This window comes from Poromitra crassiceps (genome assembly GCF_964638095.1).
Source record: "Poromitra crassiceps genome assembly, chromosome: 15".
Taxonomy (NCBI): Eukaryota; Metazoa; Chordata; class Actinopteri; order Beryciformes; family Melamphaidae; genus Poromitra; species Poromitra crassiceps.
In genome coordinates, this window is record NC_139634.1 from 21,325,817 (window position 1) to 21,348,529 (window position 22,713).

At 44.3% G+C, this 22,713-nt stretch overlaps 1 protein-coding gene across 1 annotated transcript in view; it reads right to left on the reverse strand.

The window, feature by feature from the left end:
* LOC310790651 (mitogen-activated protein kinase kinase kinase kinase 4) overlaps positions 1-22,713 on the reverse strand; it is a gene marked incomplete at its 3' end in the record, with an annotated part of 104,706 nt that overhangs the window by 36,049 nt on the left and 45,944 nt on the right. Inside the window, exons 11-18 of the mRNA XM_083652362.1 lie at positions 16,928-17,000; positions 14,863-14,986; positions 13,848-13,964; positions 13,515-13,649; positions 9,763-9,828; positions 1,726-2,070; positions 872-1,003; positions 499-660 (exon numbers count right to left, since the gene is read on the reverse strand). Coding sequence (XP_083508488.1) covers positions 499-660; positions 872-1,003; positions 1,726-2,070; positions 9,763-9,828; positions 13,515-13,649; positions 13,848-13,964; positions 14,863-14,986; positions 16,928-17,000 — 1,154 coding nt within the window. The remainder of the gene's footprint in view (positions 1-498; positions 661-871; positions 1,004-1,725; positions 2,071-9,762; positions 9,829-13,514; positions 13,650-13,847; positions 13,965-14,862; positions 14,987-16,927; positions 17,001-22,713) is intronic.

Genomic DNA, 22,713 nt, shown 5'->3' on the forward strand with positions numbered 1-22,713 from the left:
CGGGAGGGGTGGATGCTATCTGAAAACGCAGAAATATGGCGGAAATTTGGCGGGGCTGCTTGGTTCTGTATGAACGCAATTTCTGTGGCAAGGCTGCCGGAGTTGTGGGCCTTCAGAATGGCAATATTGCGCGATCTCTGTGTGAAAGTGGACAGACAGAGAGAGAGAGAGGGGGAGACAGAGTAATAATGTATGTGTATTTGAGTAAACAAGGTATGTTAATCACATCAGAGACTGTATTTCAAGTTAGAGGCACCGCCTGACAGGAGTGGAGGTCTCACTCACACACACACACACACACACACACACACACACACACACACACACACACACACACACACACACACACACACACACACACACACACACACACACACACACACACACACACACACACACACACACACACACACACACACACACACACACACACACACACACCTAACCAGCACCCCAAGCAGCCAGCCGGCAGACGCTAGTGGGCCGGTTGTTACCGACCTTGGGTGGCCTCTCAGCAAAGTCCCAGAAGACGTTGTCAGCGGTCGGGGTGACGGGGGAGAGGGGGGCGGAGGAGGGGGAGAAGGGGGAGAAGGGGGAGGTGGTCATGTCCGACATGGAGCTGCTGTGATGGGCCTCTCGGCTGGAGCGCAGATCCACATTCTGGGAAAACAGAAGATGCTGACTGCAGTCACTGCACTGTGTTCTACTGAACTTCCATACCAAACATGAGATATGTAGAGTGTGTGTGTGTGTGTGTGTGTGTGTGTGTGTGTGTGTGTGTGTGTGTGTGTGTGTGTGTGTGTGTGTGTGTGTGTGTGTGTGTGTGTGTGTGTGTGTGTGTGCACGCACACATGATAGAATCAGTGGATACCTGGTTGTGGTGAGCTCTCTGCATGGCTGGGGTACAGGGACTAGAGCTGCTCCCGGAGCCCAGCCTAGAGTGCATCTGGCTGGGCAGACCAGCAGCTGACAGCAGCCTAGCTAGGTTTGTCTCCTGGTCCAACTGAAACATAAAACACATACAGTACAAGACAGACTGAGATGTGTGTGTGTGTGTGTGTGTGTGTGTGTGTGTGTGTGTGGTGTGTGTGTGTGTGTGTGTGTGTGTGTGTGTGTGTGTGTGTGTGTATGTGTGTGTGTGTGTGTATGTGTGTGTGTGTGTGTGTGTGTGTGTGTGTGTGTGTGTGTGTGTGTGTGTGTGTGTGTGTGTGTGTGTATGTGCATGCTTGCGTGTGTGTCTCGTGTCTGGATCCATACCAAGAGGTGCAGGGCCTAACACACAGTGTGTAAACACATGCAGGCAGAGGGCAAAGGAGAAGGGGAGGCAGGAGTAACGTCACGGTAACTGGCATTTCCATACTTCTCTGATACCATTCTCAGAGACTGAATTCAATAGTGAGTTTTATACATGTTTGATAGTTTCACCAAATGTGCTCTATTACACAAAAAAACCTCTAAAAAACTAGTTGACAAAGCTGGTGCCAGGAGCCAAATGTGAAAAATAAATGGCTTATCAAACTGAGAAGCCAACTACATATCAAAACTCACCTGATGTTTTGTCTTGTTTGCCATGGGATCACAGCAGTATGTACTGGTATCAAAGTCAAAATTCAGGTATCGTGACAACACTAGGCAGGAGGGTGGGAAGGAGGGAAGGAAGGAGGAAAGAAAGAAAGAAAGAAAGAAAGAAAGAAAGAAAGAAAGAAAGAAAGGGCATGTTTTTACCGCTGAGCGCTGGCTGTGTGCAGGGCAGCTGGTCCTGACAGCTGCAGCAGCAGCAGAAGCAGAAGCAGCAGTGGTAGTTGTAGTTGTAGTTTTGGTCACACTGCTAGCTGTGAACTTGTGCACTGCGGCCACAGGCCTCTCTCTCTCTCTCTCCCTCTGCCTGTCTCTCTGCCTGTCTCTCTCTCTCTCCTGTCTGTGTCTGTGGTCGTGCTGCAGGGACAGCAGCTGGGTCTGGTCCTTGGGCAGTGTGCGGTGGGATCTTCTGCCCGCTGAAGGCTGCTGATGCTGGGCAAGAGGCGGGGCCTTGGCCTGGGGCTGAAGCAGCGGATTCGGGGGCGCGCCTCTCTATGTAGCAAACATGAAAAGCACACAGGCAAATACATGGAGCTCGGGAGTGGCTGCAGGAGAAGAGATCTATATATTTGAGGCCAAATTTAAGACAATTTAAGGACTATTTCTGATTGAATATAGCTTATGAAAGTTCTTTGCATGGTGAAAAAATAAAACCTCTACTAACTACATTTAAGATAATTAACACTTTGTAAGCCCTTAAATGTAAGAATTTCTCTAACTTTTTCAGACACAAAATAATACTGTGTGCACACAAGATATACCTTGTTTCCGCATTATGGTTCATTTGTGCCATCACATTCACTGTTTTATGTGAACAAATGAATTAATGCATGGCCTCATTTTAATAAAATGCATATAGGTTGTTTTTTTTGTTTTGTTTTACATTATATTTAATTAACACAGCCATTTAATGATTCACTTAATTAACACTTAATTATTGTAACCTGATATTTTGTTGAATTAAGCTATATCTAGTTTAATCTGGCTTCTGATCAGATATAATGCAGTTCTATGTACTGCGTGCTTTGCATGTTGTGTGCGCTAGTTGATATTAGGTTACCACAAAATACATGTTTCTCTCTACACGGTGGCCACTCCCAGACTCCATAGAAACTGACGAGAAGCACATTGCTGCTGTTGCATGAAAACCTCCTAAAGCACATACTACATCACCAAGCTGTTGCATGAAAACCTCCTAAAGCACATACTACATCACCAAGCTGTTGCATGAAAACCTCCTAAAGCACATACTACATCACCAAGCTGGTGAGACACACATTAACCCATTGATACCTGATGCAACATTTGCGTGTATATCCCTCATTTGTGTGCGTATCCCTTTAAGACCGCGAACCGCGTTAACGCGGTCCGCAGTCTTAAAGGGATACGCACACAAATGCACACAAATGCTGCATCAGGTATCAATGGGTTAAGGAGGCACAGAGGACAGAAGCTGGTTTGCTTCTCTCCTCTGCAGACCAACACATGAAGGCAGTGGTAAAAGAGCGATCAGGTGAGCACTAGGTGGTGGGCTTTTGGACCTGGGGCGGCATCTGGAACTGCTTCACAGGCTAAGCATCTGATTTGCAGGCAGAACCTTCTGCAGAGTAACGTGTGAAAAGCATGTGAAAATCACACAAAGAGAGAGTTCAAGAGGTCCACTGCTACTGTCATCTCAGAGTCTCACTACTCTGGTTCTGCTACAGTACTGTCATCTCAGAGTCTCACTCCTCTGGTTCTGCTACAGTACTGTCATCTCAGAGTCTCACTCCTCTGGTTCTGCTACAGTACTGTCATCTCAGAGTCTCACTCCTCTGGTTCTGCTACAGTACTGTCATCTCAGAGTCTCACTCCTCTGGTTCTGCTACAGTACTGTCATCTCAGAGTCTCACTCCTCTGGTTCTGCTACAGTACTATCATCTCAGAGTCTCACTCCTCTGGTTCTGCTACAGTACTATCATCTCAGAGTCTCACTCCTCTGGTTCTGCTACAGTACTGTCATCTCAGAGTCTCACTCCTCTGGTTCTGCTACAGTACTGTCATCTCAGAGTCTCACTCCTCTGGTTCTGCTACAGTACTATCATCTCAGAGTCTCACTCCTCTGGTTCTGCTACAGTACTATCATCTCAGAGTCTCACTCCTCTGGTTCTGCTACAGTACTATCATCTCAGAGTCTCACTCCTCTGGTTCTGCTACAGTACTATCATCTCAGAGTCTCACTCCTCTGGTTCTGCTACAGTACTGTCATCTCAGAGTCTCACTCCTCTGGTTCTGCTACAGTACTGTCATCTCAGAGTCTCACTCCTCTGGTTCTGCTACAGTACTATCATCTCAGAGTTTCAGTCCGGTTCTGCTACTATCATCTCAGAGTCTCACTCCTCTGGTTCTGCTACAGTACTATCATCTCAGAGTTTCAGTCCGGTTCTGCTACAGTACTATCATCTCAGAGTTTCAGTCCGGTTCTGCTACTATCAGCTCAGAGTCCCACTCCTCCGGTTCTGCTACTGTCATCTCAGAGTCTCACTCCTCCAGTTCTGCTACTATCATCTCAGAGTCTCACTCCTCCAGTTCTGCTCAGACTACAGCTGGCTTTTTTGATACAGAAGCAGCTGAGAGAATACTTTATATTGGCTGAAGTGGAGGACAAACCTAAAATAAGATGACATACAGTAGATTTTGCACTTTTGTGTTTAAAGACGACATGAAACAGGTCTCAGAGAGGGTCTGTGTGACATATCAGGCTGGAAACATTGCTATCACTGAAACACACAGACTAGTCAACTATCAAAACCACTATTCAACACTGACGACACATCATAGTTGACTAATCGTTCATCTCTGGTTTTAGGAATAAACTAACTAAATAAATAAATAAATAGAAGATATATTTGTTTGAACAATTATTTTCTAAATTATGCCATGTTAAACAGATTTTAAGGTATTTATAGAGGGAAAGACTCCCATCTATCTCATTACTGCAGTCAAACAGTAGCTAGCTCAGACCATTTGCTGGGATTTAGTGGCTTATTTATAAACAGCCTCTCAGAGCCAATCAGGACTCTGCTATTTCACATACCCCCAGGTTGGTCCCGCCTACATTCGTTAACCTTTTACTGGCTGTTTTTTAGACCTTTTTCACGAGAATTTATCATTTTTAATGAGTGGAAAAAAAAAATGATACCTGTAATCGACTAGTAGACTATTGTTTGGGAGTAGTCGACTACTAAAACGCAGTAGTCGTGAATGCCCTAGTTACATATGGACACACGTCTCATACGTATAGGAGCGGCTGCACCGGTTCAAAAGAAAGTATTAGCTTAACTCACGAAAACTTAGAATGCAGGCGTGTACTGTATGCATGCATGCATCTCCCACACGGAGCACACGGTTTGTTTGTCTCACACACACTCCCATACGTACTCTCCTACTATAGTAACGCTGGGAGGTACTTGAGTCAGCGCACTGTACAGACCATGCTGTTCCTCCCACAGCGCTACCACAGAGAGAAAGGACACTTCACGGTGTATCATGCTCATTTAATGTCCACCTCGGGCCGTTTTGTCATGGCTGTGACGGAGCTGGATTGTCCCTGTTTAGACAGAGATGAGATCAGATTTTGTGCAAATGCTGAGGGATGCCACAGAGGTTTAGTCAGGTTTTCTTTAATGGGAATGAGACGAGCTGGAATACTCAACATATCTCCGTAACTATGTCCCACAGAAACAGGCCTTTAGCCATGGTAACGCATGGGTAACCCAAACGAGATTCATTTCCACCACAATATTATGAAACACTCCATGGCAGCCATCTCACGGGTACCATCCACATCACCACTCAAGAACGGGGACTTCAATGAGAATGCCTGTTGTCATTTGGGGTGTGTGACTTTGAAAGGGGGGAAGAGACAGACAGAAAGATAGGGGCAAATATCCACATTAGTCCACCTGATTTTCAATCTGACTTGTTCGTGTAATTTTTGTGTAATTAGCAAATAAGAATTGCTGTTAAATCTGTACTTGTGAAGATTTCTTTTTTGTGTGCCTTATTAGCCTATTTGCCAGAAATGCATTGTTGGTGTCAGCTGTATAGATGCTAACACAGTAGCAACATGTGGCTCCATCGTACCAGAGCATATGTTGCTAATGTGTTGCCATCAGTCGCTTTATGCCTGTTACTGTAGCATAGAGAGCCAAAGTGAACCATCACTTCCTGGTTTTCTCCCTGTACCAGCGTGTGAAAAATATGAATGGTTGTGAATGGAGAGATAACGTTACTTTTTTATCCCATTTGAATTGTGCCACGGGGTACACATGTTACATTTTGTCAATTGAAAAGATAACTATGCATGTCAAGAAAGTCGCAGTTTGTGACAACACAATGTTTACATATAGTTGATCGACAACCAGTCATGTTGTCAATGGTCAAGATCTAATGAGATCAGTACTTGAGCTAATTAATGTGCTAATTTGTAAATATATCTATGTCAACATATTTGTCTTCATATAACATACAGTAGTTGGATGTTAATATTAACACTGTATCTCAGTTATAGAGTTATATTAATTTGGACACTGTATCTCAGTTATAGAGTAATATTAATTTCAAGAAAATCTTTTTCCCCTAAAGTTTATGCAACAAAGTGGTCCAACATCTAATCAGATCATTTGATCTATAGGGGGAAACCGTGATTTAAATATTAATATCACAAAACTATGTTAGACCCCTAAAATATCAATACATATGGGGGTGCGAGACGGAGAGGGGTGTGAGACGGAGAAAGGTGCGATGCGAGAAGAAACAAGAGAAGAACAGAAAGATGGGGGATCAAGGGAGGAGGTAAAGGAGGAAGAGGTGTTTGGGTTATGGAGAAGTGACAGGGAGAGCAAAGAGAGATGTCTGGTGAATTTGTACATCTGAGACCCCCCCACCAGGATAAGAAGAGGAACATTTTGGGGTGGAGAAGAGGGAGAGGAGAGACGACAGTAATGAAAGAGATAGCATGCTGTGACCAACAGAGGGAGAGAAGGAGAGGAGGAGAGAGAGGAGAGAGAGGAGAGAGAGGGGAGAAAGAAGGGAGGAGAGAGAGAATGAGAGAGGAGAGAGAGGGGAGAGAGAAGGGAGGAGGAGAGAGAGAGGGGAGGCATACTGCGATCAACAGACAGAAGAGGAGAGATAGATAGAGAGGGATTTAAAAGGAAACGTACGGCATGCTGTGAGCAGTCACAGAGACTAAACATTGGATTAAATCTTGTCAAGATCTGACACTACAGTTATATGACTGCTCTGTCTCTCTCTCTCTCTTTTAATAGCAGCAGCTCATAATCCTAACAGGACCTCTAGACATGTACAGCAGTGCTGCTGCTAAACTTCTGTCTTTCCCTCTTTCTCTGTGGATCACTCCTTTAAGTGAGTACTGTACGTGTCACACTAAAGCCACTTTCAGACATGAACTCTGGATGATCTCCAAGTCCAAACTCCGCAGCTTTGGGGACAGAGCTTTCTCTCGGGCAGCTCCCAGACTCTGGAACGCCCTCCCCCAAGACATCAGAACATCAGAGTCCCTCACAGTCTTCCACTCCCGCCTCAAAACCCATCTCTTTTCCACCGCCTTCCCTTAGTCCCTCTGCTCCCTCCCCCTATCCTTGCTAGTGTGCTGTCTCTGTCTACTGTCTTGTCCCACCACTATCGCCCCCCCCCCCCACATAGTACTCAGTGTTTAGTGTAATCTCTGTCGTTATTTGTTCACTAACGTCTCCCCCCGCCCCCCTCAGTGTTTAGTTTTGTTTAGCCTATTGTAAAGCGTCTTTGAGCCCTGGAAAAGCGCTATATAAGTCCCATCTATTATTATTATTATTATTATTATCTCAGGGTAGCTTCCCCTGAGCATTCCCTGGAGTGTACCCTTTCAGACATGAACTCTGGATGATCTCAGGGTAGCTTCCCCTGAGCATTCCCTGGGCATTACCTGGAGTGTACCCTTTCAGACATGAACTCTGGATGATCTCAGGGTAGCTTCCCCTGAGCATTCCCTGGGCATTACCTGGAGTGTACCCTTTCAGACATGAACTCTGGATGATCTCAGGGTAGCTTCCCCTGAGCATTCCCTGGGCATTACCTGGAGTGTACCCTTTCAGACATGAACTCTGGATGATCTCACGGTAGCTTCCCCTGAGCATTCCCTGGGCATTACCTGGAGTGTACCCTTTCAGACATGAACTCTGGATGATCTCAGGGTAGCTTCCCCTGAGCATTCCCTGGGCATTACCTGGAGTGTACCCTTTCAGACATGAACTCTGGATGATCTCAGGGTAGCTTCCCCTGAGCATTCCCTGGGCATTACCTGGAGTGTACCCTTTCAGACATGAACTCTGGATGATCTCAGGGTAGCTTCCCCTGAGCATTCCCTGGGCATTACCTGGAGTGTACCCTTTCAGACATGAACTCTGGATGATCTCAGGGTAGCTTCCCCTGAGCATTCCCTGGGCATTACCTGGAGTGTACCCTTTCAGACAAGACACATTGTTGCTTTCACACATGTGGAACACCTCCGCACAGTTTGACCGAGAATGACGAGGCGGCCGCGCCTCCGTCAAATTTCGCCCCGCCTCCAGCGGCTCTCTGAAAGCACTATTTTCTAACAAGCATCACACTCGGTGTATTTCTGTCATTTGTAACTACAAATGCAGCAGCGTTAACATTAGCAGACGTGGACGTGTTGGTGGAGTGGCACTGTATCATAATCAGCCCACAGTGCACTGCAAAAAGTCTCTGCTAAAACTGACAACCAGGAAGAAAAGAGTGGAGTGAAGCCAAACTTACAGCAGCAGCACTCAGACAACGGAGTGTGGGCTCTTTAAATAGAACCATGTGAGGTGCGGTGGATAGTCTGTTGAGTTGATTTCACGCTACAGTATATTTCAGAAAGCAATTCCCCAAAATCCCCTGTCCATGAAAAATCAACGCATTATTCAGGCGATAACGTGGGGTGGTGATGTGCCAAAAAGTGGAAGCCTGTTTGCACATGGCACAAAAGTCGACTGTCAAATAGTGATCGTGGTAACATTAAAGCTGGAAAATGTGATTTTACAAGTGGTATTCAATCATATCTGACCCGTTTTCAATGTATTTCTCCCCACAAAAGTTATGTCTCGAATATAGCCTATAATGGAGTACTATCATCTTCTTATTGTTGCATTTTCACGATTCAAACTGGCAGTTGGAGCGCCGAGGTAAAGACACAATTAAATTTGTACTTGTTTACTCACCAATTTGGCTCTCTTCCAAATAATCCAGCGACATAATTACGTGCATTCATGAAATTAAATTGCACGGCGACATTAATGTTTGTAAAAGTTCCATTCAACACGCTCACTCGCTCAGCTCTGGAGCTGCTAGCTACGTCACCTCGCTCAGCTCTGGAGCTGCTAGCTACAGGTACGTCACCTCGCTGAGCTCTGGAGCTGCTAGCTACGTCACCTCGCTGAGCTCTGGAGCTGCTAGCTACGTCACCTCACTCAGCTCTGGAGCTGCTAGCTACGTCACCTCGCTGAGCTCTGGAGCTGCTAGCTACGTCACCTCGCTGAGCTCTGGAGCTGCTAGCTACGTCACCTCACTCAGCTCTGGAGCTGCTAGCTACGTCACCTCGCTCAGCTCTGGAGCTACTAGCTACGTCACCTCGCTCAGCTCTGGAGCTACTAGCTACGTCACCTCGCTCAGCTCTGGAGCTACTAGCTACTGTACGTCACCTCGCTCAGCTCTGGAGCTGCTAGCTACGTCACCTCGCTCAGCTCTGGAGCTACTAGCTACTGTACGTCACCTCGCTCAGCTCTGGAGCTGCTAGCTACGTCACCTCGCTCAGCTCTGGAGCTACTAGCTACGTCACCTAGCTCAGCTCTGGAGCTACTAGCTACGTCACCTCGCTCAGCTCTGGAGCTACTAGCTACTGTACGTCACCTCGCTCAGCTCTGGAGCTGCTAGCTACGTCACCTCGCTCAGCTCTGGAGCTACTAGCTACTGTACGTCACCTCGCTCAGCTCTGGAGCTGCTAGCTACGTCACCTCGCTCAGCTCTGGAGCTGCTAGCTACGTCACCTCGCTCAGCTCTCGGGGACTCAAAGACTCCTGATTACAAGACAGACAGTTGTTGACGACTGACGAGGATCTTGTAGTCTGTAGGTGCCATTACCTGCTCTGCTGTGGAGTCCACAGGCCTTACTGACACATCAGCAGTCCGCTGTCTGCCCACCTGGTCCTGCTCAAGACCCACGTACGCACGCACGCACGCACGCACACACACACACACACACACACACACATACACACACACACACATACACACACACACACACACACCATGCACACACACCGCAAGATGACAGAGAGACAGAAGAAGACAGACATAATGGTGGGGTTAGGAAACGTGCGATGTCCCATATCATGTGACTTTCTTTAATTACAATTGGCAGAAAAAAGAAACAAGGCTAGGTGGAAACCTAGCATATGGCCAGCGTGTTGACGAGCCTGTTGATTTGTGCTGCAGATTTCTACTTCTACTTCAAAGAACTTGAAATACACCTGTAGATTACTGTCAAAAGTGCCACAACTGGCAATTGTCAGACAATACATTTTACTTATTTTGAAAAAACATTGACAGGAAGTCTGGTCCTGAGCCCAGCTACTACCATTTAGATACTGAGAAAAATGTTCTCAATGTTATTGTCATACAGAAACATAATTTGTATTGTAGCTTTGTTTAAATGCTTAGTTTATTGTTTTTAATGTGCAAAATAATAATTTCTCAGTGGTTTCTGTGTGCGCTCGCACTTGTGGAGAATCATTCTTTTACTTTGAAAATCATCCACTGCAAGTCTTTGACTGCTTCTCTAACTGTAACCTTAGAAGGACACACCAGAAGCGTCTCCGTCGCGTCGCGGAAGCGTCACGTCATGGAGGCAGTTTAATTTCGGCGTCCTTGTTAACAGGGGAGACTGATCACACCGGCCGCTGCGCATCGTGTCTGTCTTGCAGTGAGAGTTTCGGCGTCTGGTGTATTTGACTCGAGACGCGAGCTGCCGCTGGCATGAAGTCATTGGAAGTTGTGCCCGGCGCGGAGCAAAACAGAGCACTTCTGGTGTGAATGGGCCAGCTCCTGCTCAACGCTCCTGTGACGCGCCGCATCGGAGACGTTTCTGGTGTGTCCCAGGCATTAGGCTACCAACACACCTTTGAAGGCACTGTCTTTTGCCCAATCAATCATCATATGAGGTGACTAAGCAGTGCACCCACAGACACGTTTTTCACATGACAAAATGCGACAGATCACGTCACACACTCACTGAACCTATCCCTTAATTAAATGCAGTTGTATTGAAACTTAGTGAAGCATCAGATAGATTCATTAAGCATGCTGAAATTAATGACTTAGACCCAATCTGTGCAATCAGAATGTAATAAGTACAGATAGCGCTCTGCCACACACACACACACACACACACATTAGCACACCAAATAGATCGCTAGATATAATGTAACTAGACAGATATTAATAGAATTGAAATACAGTGTCTTCTAAAATGAAGAAATCACGTTCAATGACCCTGTCCTACTGTAATGTAGTCCTATTTAAAGCCACTGGTGTGTGGGATAGATTCATTAGGTATGTGTTCAACTTAATGAGGAAAAAGTGGAGCCGGGACGTAGTGGAGAGGGCTATGTGTCTTTGTTGAAAATGACTGGAGTTGCTGTAGTAGAGACACCTCACCACGGTTTGCTATGCTTTGGATCGGCACGTGCACGCTGCACACGCGTACACGTAAACACACACTGTGTGACGTGCAGAACATTTGCTATACTGCAGAACACTGCTCCAGAGTAAACACACACTGTGTGACGTGCAGAACCTTTGCTATACTGTACAACACTGCTGCAGAGTAAACACACACTGTGTGACGTGCAGAACCTTTGCTATACTGTAGAACACTGCTGCAGAGTCAACACACACTGTGTGATGTGCAGAACCTTTGCTATACTGTAGAACACACGTAAACACACACTGTGTGACGTGCAGAACCTTTGCTATACTGCACAACACTGCTGCAGAGTAAACACACACTGTGTGATGTGCAGAACCTTTGCTATACTGTAGAACACACGTAAACACACACTATGTGATGTGCAGAACCTTTGCTATACTGTAGAACACACGTAAACACACACTGTGTGATGTGCAGAACCTTTGCTATACTGCATAACACTGCTGCAGAGTAAACACACACTGTGTGACGTGCAGAACCTTTGCTATACTGCATAACACTGCTGCAGAGTAAACACACACTGTGTGATATGCAGAACCTTTGCTATACTGTACAACACTGCTGCAGAGTAAACACACACTGTGTGACATGCAGAACCTTTGCTATACTGTAGAACACACGTAAACACACACTGTGTGACGTGCAGAACCTTTGCTATACTGTAGAACACACGTAAACACACACTGTGTGACGTGCAGAACCTTTGCTATACTGCACTGCATAACACTACACAACACTGCACAGCACAACCATCGACATAAATAAATAGAGCACAACACAACACTGCTCCAGAGAAAAAATACTTTTTAAATGTTCAACAGACTTGTAGGCTGTTATTATAAATGAGTTTTTAACGAGGTGAAAAGGCCATTCATCAGCATAAGAGCTTTGAAATGGATGGAAATTAAAAAGCTCTTAAAAGGGAGCCGCACAACACAAGCTAAAGTCATGGATTTAATGGATTTTATTCAACCTCTAACAAATTTACAAAAGCTTTGCAAAGTGCTCCACTATGTTATTTAATTCCTGTAGATTGTAGCCAAACTACACATGCATGCTGAAATTCATATTTGATGAGCAGATATCAAAAAGCTCTTGCGTTATGAATGGATAAAAGGTTATGGAAAGGTCCGTCTCTATTAAAACTTCATCTTCCACGATCCATAATTACAAAAAAATCCACAGATCGGGCCTATAAAATCAGTTCCGGCCCGCCGCCCCGGGGAGCGAATGTTTTTATCACCTGACAAAGGCTGACAGGTGCAACGACTACGTCAGCACGGCACACATCAAACACACCCCGAGCTATCAAGCCTTCTGAAGAGAACAGGTTTAAAATGTTAACTCGCTGCAGCATCAAATATGCATAGGGCTCAACACACACACACACACACACACACACACACACACACACACACACACACACACACACACAAACACACACACACACACACACACACACACACACACACACACACACACACACACACACGCACCCCTACTGTCTCTCACACTCTCTTGCCTGTAACAAAGTATTTCTCCTGACAGGTAAAGTTAAAGGTAGGGAGTGGGTTTTACATTATGTAACTTTGGACTGACATCAACTAAAACTTCTACCATCTAACTTCTTGTTATAATGTGTGTCCTTCTTCTGAGTTTCAAGAGAGTTGTGCCGTTAACGGGATATAACGGATATCAAACAGGGTTGTTTTCTAGTGGTTGACAGCTCGTCAGTCAAAGAAAAGAGAAACTCCAACTGCATCAAGGGTGGGTCTGGGTGGTGCACCGCTAGATTCCCTGCCTCTCAACACAAGGGTCGCAGGTTCGAGCCCCCCGTGTTGCTTCTGGCTTGGCCGGGCATAAATATAGACACAATTAGCCGTGTCTGTGGGTGGGAAGCCGGATTAAGGGTATGTGTCCTGGTCGCTGCACTAGTGCCTCCTCGGCACAGGGGGTGGAGCAACGACTGGGACAGCAGGGGGAATTGGCCAAGTACAATTGCGGAGAAAACTGGGGCGGAGGGGGACTTGATTACAAAATCTTTAGGAAGTGCAGTGCAGCAACACAACACATCAATGTCAACAACAAAGCAAAATAAGAAAACAGGGAAGAAGTCCATCTCTACCTGTCCCCTGTCACTCCTCCTGTTCCTGTCGTCCAAGAAGATTCTGTTGTCATGGAGATCAGACTCCTCCCCCAACAAGATCTCCTGAAGCTCCGCCCACTGGAAGACAGAGTCTGTCAGCTGACGCCTCTGCTGCTGGAAACAGTAAACAAGTCATCATCAAACTAACACATGTTCAGGTGGGTGGGAGGTGACGTGACATTGAGATACCTCTTGAAAAGATGGATTTGACAAAAATGGGATGGATTTCAAGTCATGTTCTCTTTCAGTGGTGGCAGTGCTCTTACTGATGTAAGCATTGAATGAATGTAGAGGAAAATGAGTACTGCTTACATCCTGGAGCTTTTGTCGTTGCTCGTGCTGCTGTTGGATCCTCTTCTGTCTGTCGGCCAGTAACTGCTGCTTGTATCTGTCCTGCTCCGCTAACTGCTGCCTGTGCTGCTGTAATGCCTAGAAACAATCAATCAATCAATCGATCGATCAATCAATCAATCAATCAATCAATCAATCAATCAATCAATCAATCAATCAATCAATCAATCAATGTTCAGGATTAGCGATGAATTAGGGAAGTTAGGGTTGTTCTTCCTGTAACTAAAACATGCATCTCTCTTGCTCAGGCTTTTCAGATTTCACATTATTTTACTTAAACAGGTTAAATCCCTTAGGTTAACTTGGCACTTAACCCTGCAGTAGCCAAATCCAAGGTGGGTTTTGCCTGACTTTAACTCGGGGTCAGATGGCCCTGCTCCTTCCTGATATTAAGAAGTTAGCCCTTGCACGTTGACAAAACTAAAGGTTAATTGTAGCAAAAGTCAATAGGGCTTAGAGCTCAGAATGATCATTTAGATTTGTGCCATCCAGTAACTTATTCAACTCATGTGGTCAATGTGATCATGTGCCTTTGTTGTGGTGGAACACATAATACTATGGCTATTACTGCTATCGCTACTACTATTACAGTAATACTGTAGAGTTTCCATTGGCTTAAATCACATGTTTACCCTAACTCTACTGACTCCAAAACAATCAACTAGGGATGAAACGGTATGAGAATTTATGGTCAAAATTATCATCGATATCAGTATCATCGCAGCGTTGTTAAATGTGCTGAAAAGGTTGAAAAAGTACTGATACGCTCACTGAAATAAAGTTTATATTGAAAACCCAGACCCAAAGGAAGACTGTTGCTAAGTAAAGGTTGATGATGGACAGTATTTACCTTGTTTTTCAAAACGTGGTTAATTGTTGCTTATAAGCACCCAGTAAATAGTTAAATAAAAAAGAAAGGCATATATAAACACGCTGTAAAGAGTTGAATAAAAAAGAAAGACAAGATTTGACACACCTGTTGTCTTTGTTGAGCTCCACCTCCTCCATGGCCTCCATCTCTGGCCCCTTCACGACCCTCCGTCTGTAAACGGAGAAACTCCCGCCTCAGCGTCCATTCACCAGGAACATTCACTATGGAGCTGAGAGAGAGAGAGAGAGAGAGAAAGTAATTCACACACACATTTGAAGCTTGTCCTAAGAGAAATTGCTCAGTGCCTTATTCCATCTGGTGTTTCAAATCGAGGGGCATAGGGGCTAGAGCATCTGTCCACACACACTCACACACACACACACACACACACACACACACACACACACACACACACACACACACACACACACACACAATCACACGAACACGCACACACACACACACACACACACACACACACACACACACACACACACACACACACACTGAGGTGATTAGTTATGTAATGCACAAGGGAAGTTCTTCTGGATGTAAACTCTATTTAACTCCGACTGTAAATTCATGTAAATCCACTGCCTATGTAACGTCTATTTAACTCAGTCTGTAAATCTCATGTAAATTCAACGTAAATTAATATTTATTATCCACAGAATACTTCACCACTCATGAACATATTGTATATATTTACTCGATTTGATTGCACTTGCAACTTTGTGATTGTCTTTAGTTATCTTCCTACTTCTTATCTCTGTACGCTCTCTACGCTGCATACAGACACTACAGTAAGACAAATTCCTCGTATGTAACTTGCATACTGTGGCAATAAAAGTGATCCTGATTCTGATTCTGATAATGACGTGAGCTTTGAAGTAAGGGATAATCAAGGAGTAGGTGTGCATTTAACGGTTTTAAGGCAGGGTGTGAAGGTAAAGAACCACCCGGTGCCAAGCAGAGGCTGCTTATGAAGCAAGAATGTACCGTTGTCATGACGAGGAATAATTCTAGTCCTTTTTACAACCACGCTACAACGGGGTGAGGGTGGCTCCATCGCCCTACAAACTTGAGCCAAATATGTGTGCAATAAAAGGTTTTAAAATACACCTGCCGGCCAAACGGAGAAGAGTATTCACCCAGACTGTGTTATAACTACTAATGTTAGTGGTTACTAGTGTTGGGAGTAACTAGTTACTGTCACTTAACTACTTTTTTGCAGTAACTAACTAGTAATCTAACCCAGAGGTTCCCGTTTGAATTGAACGCTAATTTTGTCAATTTAAAACATAACTTTGCATGTCAAGAAAGTCACAGTTTGTCACCAAACTGTTGCACTAGAAGTTATAAATCAGAAAGACTACATACACTGTCGCCTAAGTGACGTCACTTTCTCTACCGGCAAAGCTGAAGACCGGCGACATGCCATGAGCTTCCACGAGCTATGTAGTTTTTATATGAAACTAACCCCTACGTTTCAGTTTGACGACAAACTGTGACTTTCTTGACATGCAAAGTTATGTTTTAAATTGACAAAATTAGCGTTCGCACCCCGTGGCACAATTCAAATGGCCATGTGATCAAAAAAGTAACCTTATTCTCCGTCCACCGCCATTCATATTTTTCCCAGTGCTGGTACAGGGAGAAAGCAGGAAGTGACGTTTCACTTTGGCTCTCTATAAGCAAATGTTCAAGTACAGCATGCAGGTACAGTGATAGATCAAATAAAAAAAGTATGTCTTGTCCCACACTGTGCCACAGCAACACTAAAATAATGTGACAATCGAAGCAGACTTTGAAAAGTAACGCGAAAGTTACTTTCCTTAGTAACAAATTACTTTGAAGTAAGTAGTAACTTTAAAGTAATTCAATTACTTTATGAGAAGTAACTAGTAACTGTAACTGATTTTCAGAAACTCGCCCAACACTGCTAATAATCAACAGAATGATGACAATGATGATATTATTTAAGCCAAAACTGTCATGAAGCATAACAGCATATTCAATTCAGGTTCTAATGTAAACAGGATATTGAATATTTGAATATCCCCCCAAAATACCAGGACATTTGGTGCATGCAAATATATGAAAATTATATTTAATGTTGATGATGCTGATGCTGAAAACAGCATTGTTGATGAGGAGGATGAAGTCCTACCTGGGTTCTCCTTCTTCCTCGGGCATCTCTTCCTCCTCTTCTTCACTGCCACTGTACTCATACTCTGGACCCTCTGAGAGAGAGAGAGACAGAGAGAGAGAGACAAAGCGAGAGACAGAGAGAGAGAGACAGAGGAGACAGACACAGAGAGAGAGAGAGAGAGAGAGAGAGAGAGAATAATTCATGTCACTGAATAATGGTAACTTATTTGGAAGGATTCTACCCCGCAACTTTCACAGGGCACAAGTTTGCTTCTCGAACCTCTTGGAACATTAAATCATAAAAAATTGTTCAACATTGCTTGTTTAATTTTGTAAATGTAATGTAAAATGTAAATTTTTATATTGATATGCAACAATATATCACTTTAATTGTTTTGTATTCATCATCCATTAGCTACTTTAGCAGCTTTAGTAGCAATAATGATTATCGAAGTCACATAAAAGCCCAGTGTGTGGGCAAACTTGAAGAAATTAAAGGGCCATCGTGCTCAGTGAAGGTATGTGGAACAGAGTTGTGCTCAGTGGAAGGTAGGGGTGTCAAAAATAATCGATTATAAGATGCATCGCGATGCGGACGTGCACCATTCTGCATTGATTCACAAATGTCAAAAATCGATTATTTAAATTTTTCTTTTTCTTTTTTTTTTAAATAATCAAATAAAATATAATGGAAGTACATGCAGTTGTTTATTTTAATTATGGATCATAATACAATGCAATTCCAAATGCACTTTTATTTTAAAAGTAGCCACACAGTGAGAAAAAAGAAAGTGAGAAAAAATAAATCATGTATTGCGGAAAAAAGTGATGCATCGATTTAAGATGCATCGAGATGCATCGAGATGCATCGATAATCGTAATCGAATCGAATCGTAGCCCTCTGAATCGTAATCGAATCGAATCGTGAGGCCAATGAAGATTCACAGCCCTAGTGGAAGGTATGTGGACAGGAGTTGCGATACCAACAAAGTTCAATCATCTCAGAAAGCATCAAGCCAAACTTGCACATTTGGTTACTTTTCGCTACTGTTGTCACGTGTATGTTACTAATATTAACATACTGAAAAGTCACACATGAGAGGTGTGTGCTTCTCTGAATCAGAGAGGAGGAAAAGGAGCTAAAAACTGACATTTTTGTGATTATAGTTTTTGAGAAAATCAAGAAAAACTGCAGGAGGAGAGTATGTAATGAGAGTTGCCGCCTACCACTGCTGACCGAGCACTGGGCCATTTAATTTTTAGGCCGGTGCCTGCACTGGCCTATATGACCATGTGTGTCCCAATCGCTGCATACACGACTCCTGGCACACTTTCATCAAGATGGGCTTTTACTTTGAAATTGGTTTTATTTGACGAATGTCCGGTTTCTGACTTCCTGTCTGCCCTGATCTGATCTTGTTCAGCTTGACAGAGTCACTCACGGCCGCAGATCCTGGTCCGCAGATCATGGTCCGCACAGAAAAATAGAAATCGAGGCTATCCTGGTTTTCTGGCCAATTGGCCTCGAAATATCGATTCTGTAAAAATATCTAAATTTGTTTACTGTGTACTGTATAAACAGTTCGGTATTGGAAGTTCCCAAAGTTCGGTACCATCACTAACTGGTCGTTGTTGTGCTTTTGAAATGAAAAATCTAATTAAAAAACGTCTAATTAACGTTACACACGACGCAACAAATAAACAAACACACATTTCCCAGTGTCTCTGCCATCACACTGGACATCAACAGTAGCGGGAGACGTCTCCCCTTCCAGCAAATATACATGAATGTTATGCATAAGGAACATGAACATCTTACCGAGAGGCAGAGAGCTAAGCTAAGTAGCTAACAGCTAACAGTGGTTCGAAAAAATAAACACCGCAATAACGCTCAGCGAAACTTCGCCGTCGGTATGCACGGTTGCATTGACTGATATAGGTTCGGAAAATATCATTGATGTGCGAATTAATCGCACGAAAAAAATGTGCTCGGTGTGTAAGGACCTTAAGTCTATCGGTGCAAAATAGCCTCTATTACTCTTATCACTCTAAATGCTTTTTTATTTACTAATGTCAAATACAATTTGACAAAATATATTACTCTAGGAATTAATTTGAAACTTTGCAAAATAACTACATCAAAGCAGCAACACACCCACTTTTTGTATAGTTTTAAGCTATATTTGCAATTGCAATAAATCCCACACACCGTTTGGGAACCACTGGCCTACATTATGGTGTTGTTCTATCACAGAGAGACATTAATTTAATATGACGTTATTCTTCTAACACAGAAACATTCAGTTAATATGGTGGTCTTCTAACACCAGAGAGACACATTTCAAAAGGTGTCCTTCAATCCCACAGTGACTGTTAAGGGTGTTACTAAACCTTGAATTTGTGAATGTGATCAACCTTGTGGACATTCTGTTTCTTATCCATTAGGTATCGAGTATCGTATCTGTATCGAGTATCGAAGCAGATATTTATGGGTTATCGTATTGTTTAAAAACATCCATAATATCCTGTATCCCTAAACACAAACAGGGAAAAAAGGTGGAAAATCAGACGACGGCTTATATGTGTTCTGTTGATTGTTAAAATGTGTATATGGGTATACATGGGTGACGATCCCATGCACCGGCCGTATGCCAGGTTTCGACCTGGCCTTGTTTTTAGGATTGAGTGATTCCTCTTCTAAAGCATATACCATCTTTGTCCAAAGATGGTAGATCTAGATACACTCTTGGGTATACTGGAAATGACACATCCTTTTTGCATCATGTCCGCAGCATTGATTAAATTGTATTTTCTTCTCGGTAGCAGTGATTTGTTCCCACACACACTAAGGTTGTCAAAAGTACCAATAGTACAAACAAGTATACTTGAATATACATTTGAAAAATTGATAAAATACTCATTTGCAAAAAGTATCGATGGTATCATAAGTATTAATACAAAGACATCTGCTGTGTAAGTGCAAAGTTTTGAATGAGCCTAGATTATGGAGGAGTCTGTCCATCTGTCTTTGTTTATCTGTATGCCTCTTGAAGTGTTGTCATCACCCCTCCCCCCCAGTATTGTCAATGGTGTCGAGTATCTATATTTTCCTCGGTATCAGTATCAAAGTTAGAAATTGTAGTATTGTGACAACCCTACCACACACTGATAGACTACCAGCATTTCATTACTGTGGAGGGGCATAGCAAAACACACGCACACACATGGACAACGCTCTCTCACACACACACACACACACACACACACACACACACACACACACACACACACACACACACACACACACACAGCGTGCAGAAAGTCTACCAGTCATTAGTGTGTTTTTATAAGCTAACAGAAGATTGGAACCAGATGGCCATTCTGTTTCCTCCTTCCTTCCCTTCTCGGCTTCCCTCTCTCTCTCTCTCTCTCTCTCTCTCTCTCTCTCTCTCTCTCTCACACCGTGTCTCTTTCTGCCCCGTTCTCTCCCTCTCTCTCTCTAGTCATCCCCATTCTCTCCCTCTCTCTCTCTAGTCATCCCCGTTCTCTCCCTCCCTGCCCTCTCTCTCTAGTCATCACCATTCTCTCTCCCTCTCTCTCTCTAGTCATCACCATTCTCTCTCCCTCTCTCTCTCTAGTCATCACCGTTCTCTCTCCCTCTCTCTCTCTAGTCATCCCCGTTCTCTCCCTCCCTGCCCTCTCTCTCTAGTCATCACCGTTCTCTCTCCCTCTCTCTCTCTAGTCATCCCCGTTCTCTCCCTCTCTCTCTCTAGTCATCACCGTTCTCTCTCCCTCTCTCTCTCTAGTCATCCCCGTTCTCTCCCTCTCTCTCTCTAGTCATCACCGTTCTCTCTCCCTCTCTCTCTCTAGTCATCACCGTTCTCTCTCCCTCTCTCTCTCTAGTCATCCCCGTTCTCTCCCTCTCTCTCTCTAGTCATCACCGTTCTCTCCCTCTCTCTCTCTAGTCATCCCCGTTCTCTCCCTCTCTCTCTCTATTCATCGCCGTTCTCTCCCTCCGCGCCCTCTCTTTCTAGTCATCACCGTTATCTCCCTCTCTCCCTCTAGTCAACCCCATTCTCTTCCTCTCTCTCTCTAGTCATCCCTGTTCTCTCCCTCCCCCCTCTCTCTCTCTCTAGTCATCCCCTGCTCTCTAGTCATGCTGTGTTGAGGTGCTCCTCGGATATATCGTATTTACCCATAGGACCAGTGGTTGATAGGACCAGACACTGCTTGATGTGTGATCATGGGACCTCAATGAAGGACATGGTTTCGAGAAAGGTGCGCGAGGAAGTAACGTTGATTGTGGACTGAAGTGGTATGTTCAGAAAATATGTGTTTGATTACTCCCGCTAACGTTATCGGTTTTAACACTGGTGTGCCTGTTGAATGTAATGAACATGCGGCTAGCTTCAAGCTAGCCGCATGCACAAGCGCTACTAGTCTCTCAAGGTTGGTAGTAACTACCAATAACGATAAGCTGGAATAATGAAATAGACACATTTTCAGAACTTACCAGGTTGTCTAACTGCCTGCGTATGCCAGGAAATGTTTCATAATGTTACAACTCCCGTATGGGCCCAGTTAGCAACCAGTCATCGCTAACGTTAGCCACAAAGACACCGGAGGTTTGGAGTAAAACATGAGAGTTTTTATATGCTATCTCAGGGAAGTGATTTGACTGTGGGGTTGTTGTTCACAAGCTCCTCTCCTCGTAACTGTTGTAAGGATATAGCTACAGAAAAGACCATGCTGCCTAGCTAACGTTAGTTAGTTAGCCAGGCTGGCTAACATTAGTTAAGGTGCGTTCACACCGACCTATTAAAGTTTTTCGCTGGCGTCGAGTTTACATACAAAGTCAATGCAAACGAGTGATTGAGCGTATATACGCCAGGGAGAAAAATCGCTGGGCGTCCGAGCGACAGAGACAGAGCGATAGGGAGAAAATACGCTCGTCGCTCGAGATGAAATATCCCAACTCGAACGAAAATACGCTGGCATCAGTCGCTCGCTGTTCAACGCTGATTGGCTGCCGTGTGAGAGCGAGTCAAGGATCACACTGGCTTGGAACAAACCGCTGGTTTATTGTGTGGCAACAAACCGCATTGACAGGCTGACAGCTGACATGAAGTGAAGTCTGTCCTACCGGTATGGAGCTCGCATTAGGAGCACGCTGATAGGCTTTAGCTTGTAAACAATGACGGTGGCTTGTAGTGGACAAATATCATGACATTGCGTAACGTTATAGCCCCCACATGTCCGTCAATACGTGTGCCTGTTGACGAGCGATTTAAACAGAGCGACAGAGCGATTCCAAAGGGTTGAATCAAGCGACAGAGCGAAAAATAAATATTTTGGTGTGAACGCAGCTTTAGCTGGACTGCCAACTAAACATTATTTAGCCCACCGGCTTCAGTTATATTTCATCATGTTAAACCAACATTTGTTCCAAAAGGAAATTAATCATAATGTTAATCAAAATGCCATTCATACACATATACATTCATACACTGTATATCTCAGTGGTTATCTCCCTCCCTCCCTCCCTCCCTGACTCTCTCTAGTCATCCCCGTTCTCTCCCTCCCTCCCCCTCTCTAGTCATCCCCGTTCTGATCCTCCCCCCTCTGTCTGTATGTTGTGTAAAACACAATTTCCCAAGTGAACGCAGTGGGAGAGGGAAGGTCAGCCATGTAGCACAGCTTTTTAGCAAGACTCTCCCTTCTCCAACTGCCTCTCTCTCCGTTTCTCTCTCTCCTTCATTTTGCCTGTCTGTCTCTGTTGTCGGCTTTCCTCTCTTCTCTGCATTT